Source organism: Taudactylus pleione, unplaced genomic scaffold (genome assembly GCF_031769625.1).
Source record: "Taudactylus pleione unplaced genomic scaffold, aTauple2 ptg003137l, whole genome shotgun sequence".
NCBI classification, from domain to species: domain Eukaryota; kingdom Metazoa; phylum Chordata; class Amphibia; order Anura; family Myobatrachidae; genus Taudactylus; species Taudactylus pleione.
In genome coordinates, this window is record NW_028287496.1 from 4,659,533 (window position 1) to 4,673,999 (window position 14,467).

The 14,467-nt window shown below is 45.8% G+C and overlaps 1 protein-coding gene across 1 annotated transcript in view; it reads right to left on the bottom strand.

Annotated features, from left to right (window-relative positions):
* LOC148430841 (pancreatic triacylglycerol lipase-like) overlaps window positions 1-14,068 on the bottom strand; it is a 168,975-nt gene extending 154,907 nt beyond the window's left edge. The window contains exons 1-5 of the mRNA XM_088466432.1: window positions 14,015-14,068; window positions 13,785-13,899; window positions 11,702-11,759; window positions 1,300-1,307; window positions 970-1,124 (exon numbers count right to left, since the gene is read on the bottom strand). Coding sequence (XP_088322558.1) covers window positions 970-1,124; window positions 1,300-1,307; window positions 11,702-11,759; window positions 13,785-13,899; window positions 14,015-14,068 — 390 coding nt within the window. The remainder of the gene's footprint in view (window positions 1-969; window positions 1,125-1,299; window positions 1,308-11,701; window positions 11,760-13,784; window positions 13,900-14,014) is intronic.
* Between the last annotated feature and the right edge of the window lie 399 nt (window positions 14,069-14,467).

The window sequence follows — 14,467 nt, forward strand, 5'->3', positions numbered from 1 at the left end:
TGTGGCCTGGAACTTAATCCTGAGGGTGATGTTGTATACTTCTAACCAGTGTCAGATTGGGACATAAAGGGCCCACCAGGGAATGCAGTGGGAGGGGCCCAAGCTTAAGAGGTGTGGCCAGCCTCCAGTGGGGGTGTGGCTAGCTATAACAGAGAGACTTGGCCAATCATTAGAGAGGGGATGCAAAGAATAGCTCCCCTTTATTAAAGAGGGGACAGGGGTGTGTCAGGTCCACCCACTTGTCAGGAGGGCTAATCTTGGGGGCTATGGAAACTACACCAAGTTCATCCATGATCCTGCTCCACTAATACAGGAGGAGGTGGAGCTCCCGGGCAGTGGGGCCCCCCGGGGATTTCCCCTGTGGGCCAGTCCGACCCTGCTTCCAACTCATTCTGTATACTATATATTACTTGTTTAATTTTATGAAATTGCATTTTTAGTTAGTTACTATTTACTGCTTTGTCAATATTAACACAGCCATGTATTATAACCTATTTATTTATATGTAATTACATTATTATTGATTTTCTTATTAAATTGTTAATACTAGTCTGATACCTGTGTCCATGTGGAATTACCTTATTTAACATAATCACATTTACACTCAGTATAAGGTAGGTGAGCGCTGACTGGGATAACGTCATTCATTTTAACAAGAGGTAAGTGGTGACCTCGCTAGTTCGGCAGCTCCCGCCTATCGCGATCTGCACCGGATTAAGCGCGCCTTTACCTGTATTTATAAGGATACAGGAGCTGCAGCTGTCACCAGACTTTTGTGCCTGTGCTGGGACATCTTTTCGGATGCAATGTCCCCGGTGGGGTTTTATGGAAAATTCCCCCAAAGTTTCAACAACTCTCTGCACAAATGGCGGCGATAAAAGATCATCTTTAAAAGGGCTAAATTGCATAAATATATAAATATGTCCTTATAAGAATTCTAACGGCCCAATACCTGGCTGTGAGTCTCACCTGATAGCTGTCCTGGTTATCCCGGGTGTACAGCATGAAACGTGTGTTTATTTCCTCAGGGCTCCATGGTAGTCTTGTAAAGGGTCGCTCTTCAGTACCTGACCAAGGAGGGTCATCGGAAAAGCAGCCGAGTCTGTCGAAACAAACCTCAGCACCTGCGGATCAGGACAAGTCACACTCATCATTATTACATGTGCTGTAACAAACCTCAGCACCTGCGGATCAGGACAAGTCACACGTATCATCATTATTACATGTGCTGTAACAAACCTCGGCACCTGTGGATCAGGACAAGTCACACTCATCATTATTACATGTGCTGTAACAAACCTCGGCACCTGCGGATCAGGACAAGTCACACGTATCATCATTATTACATGTGCTGTAACAAACCTCAGCACCTGCGGATCAGGACAAGTCACACTCATCATTATTACATGTGCTGTAACAAACCTCAGCACTTGCGGATCAGGACAAGTCACACTCATCATTATTACATGTGCTGTCTGTGAGAGCCGGACACTGAGGGGTCTATTTACTGAAGTGCAACCAATTAGATTCTATTTATGTATCTAGCACCTTCTAGAAAATAATAGCTAGAATCTAATTGTTTGCTATGGGCAACATCTCCACTTCTATACACCCGCACTTTAATAAACAGACCCCTGAGAGTGTTACACTTAGTAATACTGTATTATTGCTGTCATTGTGTAATAAATGGTGTCCTGTAAATTCATACACAGATTATTACTGTACACAGTGATTACAGTCTATATACAATTTACCTGAGTAAGAGCCTGATACAGAGGTGTGCGCTATTCCAGCCGCAGCCTCATCCTTATGCTAATGCAGCGGCCAATGGGATTTGTACAGAGACACCCACCGGCTGCGGCGCTAATCCTCGCTGTGCGTATTATGACGCATCATGGTTACAGTTGTACTTGCCCGGAGGGAGCAGCCAGAAAGTAGGTAGGTGTAGTTACAGCATCGGAGCTTACACCAGCCCTATGGAGGGGCAGAATCTCCATCTAAACATGGCCATCTGTGTCACTGCTGTAAAAGCCGTAGTCACTGACCACGACACGCCCACGAAGAGACCACTAAAATTGCCTTTCTCTGCGTCCAGATTCATTCTGCGGGTTTCTGCTTTAACCATCAGGACATATGCGCAGACTGACGACCATACTTGCATACTGTCCTGCCGTCTGACCCGTGTATGGGCTGCAGCTCTGCATGCGCAAAACCAATAATAGTGCAAGAAGTGCACGACTAGAGGCGCTATATAGTATTAGAGGCGCTATATAGTGTTAGTGATGCTATATAGTATTAGTGATGCTATATAGTATTAGAGGTGCTATATAGTATTAGATGTGCTATATAGTATTAGAGGTGCTATATAGTATTAGAGGTGCTATATATTATTAGAGGCGCTATATAGTATTAGAGGTGCTATATAGTATTAGAGGCGCTATATAGTATTAGAGGTGCTATATAGTATTAGTGATGCTATATAGTATTAGAGGCGCTATATAGTATTAGAGGCGTTATATAGTATTAGAGGTGCTATATAGTATTAGTGGCGCTATATAGTATTAGAGGCGCTATATAGTATTAGAGATGCTATATAGTGTCAATCCCATGTGCACAGCCTGGGGGCAGCTCAGCATCTCCAGTAGTGCTGGACCCCCAGGATGATGTAAACGGGGGCACGTCACAAGGCCACACCCCATTCACCATGAGGCCACACCCCTTTTTCCGATACGACCATGCCTTTGACACGCAGGTGTTCCGATGCTAAAATTAACGATGTTCGGAGATATGTAAAACATTGGCCACTTGCGTGCGCCATCGCCATAGCGTGTACCACAGAATTAGGCCAGTTGCCCAGGAATGGGGTGGTCTCAGTGCACTGTGTGGTTCCTGGATGCGGATATGGACATCTCACTTCATGCTGGGGTTGTTTGGGGACTATTAATTGAGTTTGGGGAGGAGGGATGTTTAATAAATGTGAAAACAAATTTTCTTCTTCAGGGTCCATAGGCTCCACAGGGAGACCTTGGGGGTATGGGTTGGGGAACCAAATCTGGGCACCAAGCAGTTAAAGCTTTCAGCTACCAGGATGCATTGGGTCCACTCTCCCAATTACACGGCCCCCGAGCCAGAAACACCTCAGTTTGTGTTGGTGCCTGGCCGGAGTCGGGTCACATTGCTGAGGGGCTGCTTAGCAGCTGTCACAAACCGCCGCACAGCTAATGCCATGCGAGCCGAACGCCGTGCTAGCGTTTGTTGAGATTCCATCTACCTCCTGTCTGTCATTCTGGTGCTGGTCCGGATTGGCTCCTGAATCCATTTCCTCCTGCTGTCAGCGCTGCTCCAATGCCGGTGATAGCATTTCTCGTGTTTCCGGTTGTGCCAGTCTCCTGTTGATCAGTCAAGTTCCAGTGTCCAGTTTTGCTGTGTATATCCGCTGCTGCTTTTTCCATCCAGGCTGCTTGATCTGCATACCATCTGCTAAGTGCTGCTTGTGTCATCTGGGAGGCACGGCATGTATCTTCTTCCTGGGGTGCTTGCCTGCATCCGGCGGTTTGTGTCAACCCGGCGACATTAGTTACATTCCAGTGCCCAGTGTACGTTGTCTAGTGTAACATTGCCAGTGTCATCCTGGCGACATAGGTCGCACCTCAGCATCCAAAGTGCACAATCCGGCGAACCACCACCAGTGTCAACCCGGCAATATTGGCCACACCCTTACATCTTTGACACACAGCACCAGAGACTCAACAGCCCAAAGACTGCATCACACCCTTGGCCCACAGGCCACAACTAGCCGAGGCACACCAGTCCTCAAGGCTGCTCCCACAGCCCAAAGGCTGCATCACACTCTTGGCCCTCAGGCCACAACTAGCCAAGACACACCAGCCCTCAATTCTGCTCCCACAGCCCAAAGGCTGCATCATCCTTTGGCCCTCAGGCCACAACTAGCCAAGGCACAGCAGCTCTCAAGGCTGCTCCCACAGCCCAAAGGCTGCATCACACTCTTGGCCCTCAGGCCACAACTAGCCAAGACACACCAGCCCTCAAGGCTGCTCCCACAGCCCAAAGGCTGCATCATCCTTTGGCCCTCAGGCCACAAATAGCCAAGGCACTGCAGCTCTCAAAGCTGCTCCCACAGCCCAAAGGCTTCATCACACCTTTGGCCCTCAGGCCACAACTAGCCAAGGCATACCAGTCCTCTAGGCTGCTCCCACAGCCCAAAGGCTGCATCTCATCCTTGGCCCTCAGGCCACAACTAGTCAAGGCACACCAGCCCTCAAGGCTGCTCCCACTTCCCAGAGATTGCATCTTCCCCTTGGCCCTTCGGCCACAACTAGTCAAGGCATACTGCCTAGTCATGGCTGCTCTCACAGCCCAAAGGCTGCAACTCACCAATGGCCCTTCGACCATGACTAGCTAAGGCATACCAGCCCTCAAGGCGGCCACCAGACTGTAACCTGCCTGACTAACCCTCTGATCATAACATTATCACCGGCCCAAAAAGAGTTTGAGTAGGGATTTGTCATGAAACCCGGACAGAATCCAGCACAAATTTTGGCAGATGAAATTCAGCTGATTACCCAGAAAGTACAAGAGCTTTACATTAAGGTCGAGGAAACGTAGGCAGTATCCATCCACCCCACGGTTCATGAGCCCAAACTTAATCTGCCCGACCATTTTCTTAGGGAGTCGTGTAGACCTTCGGCCTGATTCAGACCCGCTCGTGAGCGCACAGTGCTCGCAAGCGGGTCGATGGTTGGGCAGTGCGCATGTGTGGCATGCGCACTGCACGTGCACGAGCCCCAGAGCGAGTGAGAACTTCACTCGCTCGGGACTCACAGCAAAACGGGGAAGCTGTCAATGTTGATTGATAGCTTGTAGGCGGGTCGGGGGGTGGCTGCACAAATGGAGGCATTCCAGAAGGAATGCCTGCCATTTGTGGGTGGCCCTACTGACATCATATGTGATGTCAGTATTATTATTATCTTATTTATATGGCACCACAAATGTTCTGCAGCACCTTACACAGTACATAAACAAGTTCTAGACTAGCGACTTACAGAACAATACAATACAGGACCAGGACATGGATAATATATATTGCTACATTAGCAACCATAACACCCAGATAAGCAACAGAGCATAAGCAACCAAGTGTTAGGTGCCCTAGTGGTTAGTAAGAAGTAGATGAAACTAAAGTAGGGAGAAGTATAAGAGGGTAGTGGGCCCTGCTCGTTAGAGCTTACATTCTAAAAGGGAGGGGAAGACAAACAGGGGTGACACAGATGGGGTAGATGGGGAGGAAGGAGCATGTATCAGGGAGTTAGAATGATAGCTGGAAGGCTTTGATGAAGTAGTGGGTCTTGAGAGCCCGTTTGAAGAATTGCAAACAGGTGGAAAGTCTGATGGGGAGTGGGAGAGAGTTCCAGAGGTTTGGAGCAGTGCGGGCAAAATCTTGGAGGCGGGAGTGGGAGGAAGTAATCAGCTTGCATGAAAGGCGGCATGCATTAGTTGAACGAAGAGAGCGGAGAGGAGAGTGAAGAGAGATGAAATCAGAGATGTATATGGGGAAGATTAGGCGAGGGCTTTGTAAACGAGCATGAGAACCTTAAATTGGGTTCTAAAAGGGAAGGGGTGCCTTGGAGGGCTTGTAGGAGAGGTCAGGCAGATGTAGAGAATTTGGAGAGGAAGATAAGCCATGCAGCAGCATTAAGGATAGACTGGAGAGGAGAGAGAAGGGATTTGGGGAGGCTAGATAGAAGGAGGTTACAGTAGTCCAATCTGGAGATGACAAGTGAGTGTATGAGGGTTTTTGTAGCATGGAAAAGACAGGACTGTGAGAGATTCTGGATATGTGGTTTGAAGTAGAGGGATGAGTCCAGGATAACTCAAAGACAGTGCACCTTGGGACTAGATGAGATAGTTATTCCATCAATTGATAAAGAAATAGTGGGAAGTGAGGTGATGTGGGAGGGTGGGAAGACGATCAGCTCTGTCTTAGACATATTAAGTTTAAGAAATTGCTGGGAAATCCAGGAAGAGATAGGAGAGAGACAGTTGGAGATACGAGTCAGAAGAGAGTGGGAGAGATCAGGGAGGAAAGGTAGATTTGAGTATCATCAGCATAGAGATGATAATGTGGTCAAAAGAGCTGATGAGTTTACCTAGAGAGGAAGTATAGAGGGAGAATAGGAGAGGTCAAAGAACAGAACCTTAGGGAACACCTACTATAAGAGGCTGTGGGGGGGAAGAGGAGTCATGAGAGGAAACTGAGAAAGATCGGTCAGAGAGGTAGGACGACAGCCAGGAGAGGGCAGTGTCACATAGACCAAGGGAGTGAAGGATATGCAGCAGGAGAGGGTGGTCCACAGTGTCAAAAGCAGCAGAGAGATCAAGTAGAATGAGAATAGAGTAGTGGCCCTTGGATTTGGCAGCAAGGAGGTCATTGTTGACTTTCGTGAGACATTCAGTGGAGTAGAGAGAACGGAAGCCAGACTGAAAAGGGTGAAGGAGGGAGTGGGAGGAAAAAAAGCGGTAAGGCATTTGTAGACAATCAGCTCAAAGAGTTTGGAGGCAAAAGGGAGGAGAGAGATGGGTCGGTAGTTAGAAAAAAGGATAGGATCAAGGGTAGGTTTTTTAAGAATGGGGGAGACAAGGGCATGCTTGAATGCAGAAGGAACAGTGCCTGATGAGAGGGAGAGGTTAATGAGGTGGGCAAGATGGGAGCAGGCAGAAAGAGAGGAAGCGGAGGAGGCTGGAGGGGATAGGATCAAGGGGGGGGTCTGGATGAGGGCCATGACTACCTCTCTAGATACAGGGGAGAAGGATGTTAGAGTTGGTAAAGTTGATGGGGAGGGGTGATCTGGGAAAGGAGGAGGTGGAGAACTGGGGGACTGGTTGGATATGATGTCCTGATGTATGGAATCAATTTTAGATGTAAAGTAGGAAGCAAAGTCAAGGGCAAAGAGCAAGGAAGGAGACGAGGAGGGGGTGGGAGAAGGAGGGAGTTGAAAGTGGTGAAGAGATGAGGTGGATTAGAGGTTTAGAGGACTGAGAGGAGATGAGGATCTTGAAATATGACTGTTTAGAGAAGGAGAGAGCAGCACTATAGGATGGGAGCATAAATTTGAAATGGAGAAAATCTGCCTTAGAGTGTGATCTTCTCCACTGTCGCTCGGGGGTTCATGAACACTTTTGCAGGTATCTGGTGCATTTGGAATGCCAGGGTTGAGGAGTAGATCTGCGAGTGTGAGTAGTGATCGCCGGAGCAACAGAGTCCAGAGCAGAAGTAAGGGAGGCATTGTATAGGTGACTGGCTTGATTAGGGCAGGAGAGAGAGAGGATAGGGGAGAGAAGTGAGTCAAGCAGGGAAGAAAAGGAAACTGTGTCAATAGCGTTAATGTTACGCTTATTGATGGTGGCTTTTGGAAGTAGAGGAGGGGAAGGAGAGAGGGACAGGTTAAAAGAGAGAAGGTGATGGTCAGAAAGTGGGAAAGGGGAATTGGAGTGATCAGAAATATCACATTGGTGAGTGAAGACCAGATCAAGCAAATGGCCACTCACATGGTAGGGTGAGGAGGTCCATTGGGAGAGACCAAGTGAAGATGTGAGGGTGAGGAGTTTAGAGGCAGAAGATTCTGTGGGGATATCAATTGGAATATTGAAGTCACCTAGGTTAATGGAGGGAACGTCTGAGGAGAGAAAGTGAGGGAGCCAGGAAGCAAAGTTGTCAAGAAACTTGGGAGGGAGAGGCGTAAGCATGGACTTCAAATGTAGATAATGTAAGGGATGGTTCAGAGGGTATTAGCTGGTAGGAGTAACCAGGGGAGAGGAGGACCCCAACACCACCACCATGGTGACCCCCAGGTTATGGGGTGTGGGAAAAGGTGAGGCCCCCAGAGGAGAGAGCTGCAGGAAAAGTGGTGTCAGATGGTAAAATCCAAGTTTCAGTAATGGCTAGGATATTCAGGGATTTGGAGATGAAAAGGTCATGGGTTGGGACCAGTTTATTACAGACTGACCTGGCATTCCAGAGGGCACAGGATAGAGAGACAAAGTTTGATGGAGAGATTTGAATGAGATTATCGAGGTTGCTGTATCATGGAGGTGAGATTAATTTGGGGGCCAAGATGAATAGTGTAGTGATGGTGCGGTCTCCAGTGCTAGAAGGGGAGCCAGTAGAAGGTGGGCATGAAGGGAGCTTAATGATGTGGGGTGAAGTGAAATGGAGCGGAGGTGGGAGGAGGGATTAGCAGTGAGGTAGTAGGACCCCGGTGGAGTATAAGAAAATGATAGTGGAGTAATGGGAGAAAATGGGGAGGAAGGTAAACAGAGGAGAGGAGATAAAGGGAAGAGGAAGTGGAGGAGACAAGGGGGAAAGGATAAAGGTGGAAGCAGGGGGCAGAACAAAAGATTAGGTAGACACTGAGTGAAGGTGGGAGTTGAAGAAATCGTGGTAATAGTAAGGATGATGTAAATAGGGGAAGAAAAAGTTGAAAGTAGGAATGAAGACAGAATGTAGGAGAGAGCAGATTTCCAGAAATGCAAGTAATAGTACAGTGTGGGGAAAGTGTCTGTACAGCAAAAGTTTATTATTGAGTATAATCAAAGTGGAGATTTGGTGGGAGCAGAAATTAAATAATAAATAAGACAGTGATTGGAGCTAGATGATATAAGACTTAGAAAAAGAGCTAAGGTAAAAGTACATTATCATAGAGGTATACTGACAGTAACACAGATAAGTATGCATTAGGATTATGTGTAAAGCACAGAGCCAGCACAAATAGTAGCAAGGGAGGCACCAGGTTTATGTAGCCACTAAATTAATGAAGGGAAAAAAAAGTGTTTGTCTAAATATATGGTGCACATACAACATTAAATTGACATAAAAGATAAATCTTTATTGGGTATACATTAAAAATAGGTGCAAAAAGCACCAAGATCAGCGAAATATCAATAAAAAGAAAATGGTATATTGTGACAATTGTGAAAGGTGTCTGTGAAAGTGTTTATAAAATAATAAAAACTACCCCGCCATGTGTCTCTTTTTATTATTGTATTATACCCATTAATATAGAATGCAATGATATTCCAGTCTTGTAATCACAGTATTATTGATTAAGACTATTGAGTGACAACCCGAGAAAACGGTAGGAGAGAAAAGTATGAAGGAGACTATGGCCCTCATTCAGACCCACTCGCGAGCGGCTGTCCGCTCGCAAGTGGGTCGATGGTCTGCACTGCGCATGCGCACGACGGATGGAGCTCCATCGTGCGCATGCGCGAGACGCGACGAGCGAAGGTATTTCCTTCGCTCGGAGTGTCTCATCAAAGGGGGCGTGCTGTCGATGTTGACTGACAGCACGCCCCCTATGGTGGGCGTGCCTGCCAGATGGAGGCATTCCCAAGGGAACGCCTACCGTCTGAAGCCGGCCCCACTGACATCACTAGTGATGTCAGTGGGAGTGATTTTGGCTCTGATAGAGCCAAAATCACTCCTGGCCTTGCGGTTGAAAAACTCAACCACAGGCTTTTGCTCGTAGTTTCGATGATCGTGAAGTTCAAGACCATCGCGACCATCATCCTGCACGCTCGTATATGCTGTGGGTGGTGACCCACAGCTATACGAGCGTCCAGGAGGACGCTCCATATTAATGGAGGTGGGCCCTGATTCAGAGCGAGCGCTCTGGTCAGAGCGTCCGGCTCTGAATCAGGGCCTATGTCCACATGCAACAGAGGATATATTCCTATATCAATATAAGGGCTTTACTGGATGACGGGGGTACCCTTCTATCCAATAGTATTGTCCATGTTAACAGGGTTCCACTGTGCAGTCTCTCAAGAATTGTAATATAATTGAATTGACCAAATTGGTCTTGTTCCCCTTGGTAAATGCACCTAGTTTTTGTGTGAGTAGTTTAATGATTCATTATATATATAGATCTCACCAAATAGAATATTAATAGTCCCCATTCATGTGATACATATTTTAATAAATGAGTCATTCATATATATTATCTATTCCATCCCCCAGAAATCTTGTGGGGTGGTTATTATAGATAGTAACACAAAATATGAGAACTTGTTATATTGTAACCAATGTAGCACTGACTCGATTGGTGGCAGTACACACAGCAGTACTGTTGCTTGTCAAATAGTTAGTGAGGTAACTGATATGCCTCACGCATTCGCGCCCTGTCACAATGCAGGTTCATATATTATGTCCTCTAAGCAATTGTATAATTATATAGAGGTTGCAACAGTGCTGTCAGTGAAATTACCGGTGAGATCACTTGACCATCTCACGCATACAAGTTCTATCACAGTGCAAATTTCTCTGGGTTCACAATAAATCTATCATATAACACATATTTCAGCTGGTTAAATTGAAGAGCACACACGGCGGGTATGCCGATGCGCGTTTCGCTGGATGCTTTGTCAAGGCAAGCCGATTGCAAGCACTGCCCCAAACTATATTCATGTGGGCAGACCACTCAAAACAGTTTCTTTGGTCACGTGTCAAACGGGACCATTCCTATGTCATAATACACTCGCGCTTCGAGTTCCGCGTCTTCTCCAATGAGATGATAGATCTTTCGGCCATGAATGAGAGGTGTGTCAGTGGTAACCAATGAGCTTCCCTTCATTCATAGTCGTGTCCCTACATCGATGTGGTCCTAATGACCGAAGTGATATTATACACAAGGTAGAACATGTATGTTATTGATATCATAATACTGTGGTTCTATCTCCATCTCAATCGATTAAATATATCTGGAGAATAATGAATAGAAATAACTTATGGTCATCTTCGTGATGAGGGGACAATAATTTGGAACATGTAGTATATATCCGATAAGGTTGCTTTGTTACAAAGGGACGAATAATCAGTATACATCACATCTCACATTGATAGTAAATAGCTATTATGTGTATTACACTAAAATAAGAAATAAACAACGGTAATCTAAAATCGATTATATACACTAGGGGTACCATTATTATGGATGCGGATTCACATCATTAATATGTGAATCCGATACTGGTATGAAATCATTAGAGAAATTATTCCATATTATATAAATAAGAAATGTTACATTTTCGCTATTAGAATAATCCTTAATATAATATTGACACATTCTAATAATGAAAAGTGGTGCGGTGTTGGTTTGATGTGATCATGATCACAATAAGTGCAAAAAATGAATAAATTACTTGATAAACCAGTGTGTGGTAAATAATCATAAGCACCCCCAACTGGAATATTAATCTAAATATGGGGTTTTCTTATAAATAGATACAAATGTGTGCAGATGTATTTTGCCTTTAGTTGTTTGCTTTATGTAGCCACTAAACAGGGAGTTCAGTAATGAAAGTCCTGGTTATGTATCCTCAGGATCTAGTAGTATGGAGAATGTGAACTCACAATTGTTCATCCCACTTTGTCCAATTAATGTTTGGGTTGTTGTTTGTTCGTAGTTGTTCCTTCTGTTTCATTTCTGTTTCACGCTGATATTACGCCAATAATCAATTTAGATTGTAATTGGCACTTTTAATTAGGACACTTATGAGATAGGGCAACTCCAGCCAGCGCTATCCAGCCATCTAATGAACCTTACATAGGGGACCTGGCATGTGAGGCCACTGATTACTAACTACCCCTAAAACAGTCCCACTAATATTGCCAGCAATAGATTACCTTAAACAAACAAATAGCATTTCCATTAAGCGAACATCTGGGTCTATATATCTAGAAGCTAACAAAGAACACAAAAACATAAAAAACTATATTCAAAACCATCAGCTACAGATACTATACAGTGATAAACTACTTAATATAACATTACTTCTAATTTAATTGTTCAATTAGTAGTCAAATACCTAATACAGCTCAGGCAGAGACACACAAATACAATGCAGCAAGAATATGCTGGGACATATTTGCCTACTTTTGAAAAAGCATTTCAGGGAGATTGTGAAAGCAGCACCTATGAGCGCGGCGGTAAAGTGGGCGTGTACAGCTACATCTGAGAGGCGTGTCCTAAAATTGATTTACATCCACATGTAAATGAGCCCCAAAGCAGTCAGTAAGATCTACTTGTTGATGAAAACACTTTGATATTTCTCAGAATATACATGTAGCCATAGGGATCATTGTGCCTTATACCCAATGCAGGGAAATTATACTAATACATGTAGCCATAGGGATCATTGTGCCTTATACCCAATGCAGGGAAATTATACTAATACATGTAGCCATAGGGATCATTGTGCCTTATACCCAATGCAGGGAAATTATACTAATGATCATATTTGAATGTATATATCTCTGATTTTTCTTTTATATAACAGTGTCATAATGGGGGTAAGGTGCAATGAGGGAGATTAGTGGACTCTTCAGGGAGACAGGGAGATTGCTGCTATTTCAGGGAGTCTCCCTGACAATGAGGGAGAGTTGGCCAGTATGTGCTGGGAGCAGTAGCCATATACCTAATACAGCTCTGGCAGGGACATACAATACTAGCGAACTTCCTGCTCTATTAGAGCAGAAAGTTCACTGGGGCTTGCAAATAGTGAGCGCCTCTGAATCAGGCCCTTTGTTAATGTTAAAGAAAGCTGCAAACTCTACTTCAAGCTTAGGGCCAAGCGGGTCGATGGTCAGGCAGTGTGCACGCGCAGCATGCGCAATACACGTGCGCGAGCCCCGAGTGAGTGAGAACTTCACTCGCTCGGGGCATGCAGCAAAACGGGCACTTGTCGATGTTGATATACAGCTCGCCCCGTTTTGTAGGCGGGTCGGGGGGTGGCAGAACAAACGGAGGCGTTCCTGAAGGAATGCCTGCCATTTCTGGGCAGCCCTACTGACAACACATGTGATGTCAGTATTGAACTTCCTGCTCTATTAGAGCAGGAAGTTCACTGGGGCTTGCAGTGAATGAGACCCTACCACAAGGGTCTCGTCGCAAGCCCGATGGTCACGATAATCATGACCATCACCAGGCCGCCCGCACAAGCTGTGGGTGGTTACCCACGGCTATGTGAGTGGCCTGGAGGCAGATTTTTTTAAAAAAATCTGCCCTGATTCAGAGCGAGCGCTCGCAAATAGCAAGCGCCTCTGAATCAGGCCCTTAGGCCTCAATCCTGAGATTCCGAGATCCAGCGAGTTGGGATCATTATTTCCCTTCTGCAAGGGGACCCACAGACTTGGGCATTTGGTCTCCCCTCCACTTCTACGGCACTTCAAACTGTGGACTCCTTTTTCTCAGCTTTTGGACTATTAAATGATGACCCAAACAAGGCAGCTCTGGCAGAGGCTAGCTTTGGTCCCTGAGACAAGAGAACTGGGCTGTAGAGGATTACTGTACAGATTTCCAGAAGTGGGCCGTGGATTCTGCATGGAATGACCCTGCTCTGCAAAGTCAGTTCTTATTGGGTCTATCGGAACAGTTTAAGGACATCCTGGTTCAACAGCCCTCCGCAGGCACTTTAGATGATCTCATGAGTCTGACTATTTGTATAGAACGACGTCTCCAGGAGCGCAGGCTGGAGAAGAACCTGCCGTCTCTAGCTCCCCATTCTCCTCTTTAGGTTACTTCTGCAGAACAGGAGGAACTGATGCAGTTGGGAGCTTTCTGTCTTCCTATGCTTGTATTGTGGAGGTAAAGTACATATGGCCCAACTATGTCCTGTCAAGTCGGGAAAAGGCAAGGTCTAGATGCTTGTGGAGAGTTGCTTCTAGGCCTTGGATCCATCTCTCCTAGAAATTCAGTCCTTTTCCCCACCTTGATCAAGTCTTAAGATGGCCAGGTCTCTGTCTCTGCCTTTAGTAATAGTTGGGCTGCAGAAAATTTTATGGACCAGGCATTCTTTGAGACCTTGGGACTTTTTCCGAAACCTCTGGATAATCCAGTCATTGTTGTTGGTCTCAATGGCAGGAATCTCTCTTCACTACCTTTTTCCTTCCAAACACCACCCATACAGTTGACCATTGGTGCACATAATCAGGAGGTACTATCCTTTCTTCTCCTCCAGTGTCCGATGGCTCCTGTTGTTCTGGGTTTACCATGGTTAAAAAGACACAACCCAGTGATCCACTGGCAGACTGGGGAGATTCTACAGTGGGATTCTTCTTGTTTTGTTCATTGTTTGTCTCATCCTGTTCGTCTTGCCGCAGTCATTTCCACTGAAACTCCCATGATTCCTGCCCCGTATCGTGACCTGGTGGAGGTTTTTTTTTTTAAAAAAAGCTAATGTTACACCACCTCATTGGTCCTTCAATTGTGCCATCGATCTTTTACCTGATGCCAGACTCCCCAAGGGTAGGCTCTACGCCTTGTCAGTTCCTGAAAGCAGGGCTATGCAGGAATATATTCAGGAAGCTCTGGAGAAAGGGTTCATATAGCCATCCAAGTCTGTGGTGGATGCCTGTTTCTTTTTCATACAAAAGAAAGATGGATCACTCCGG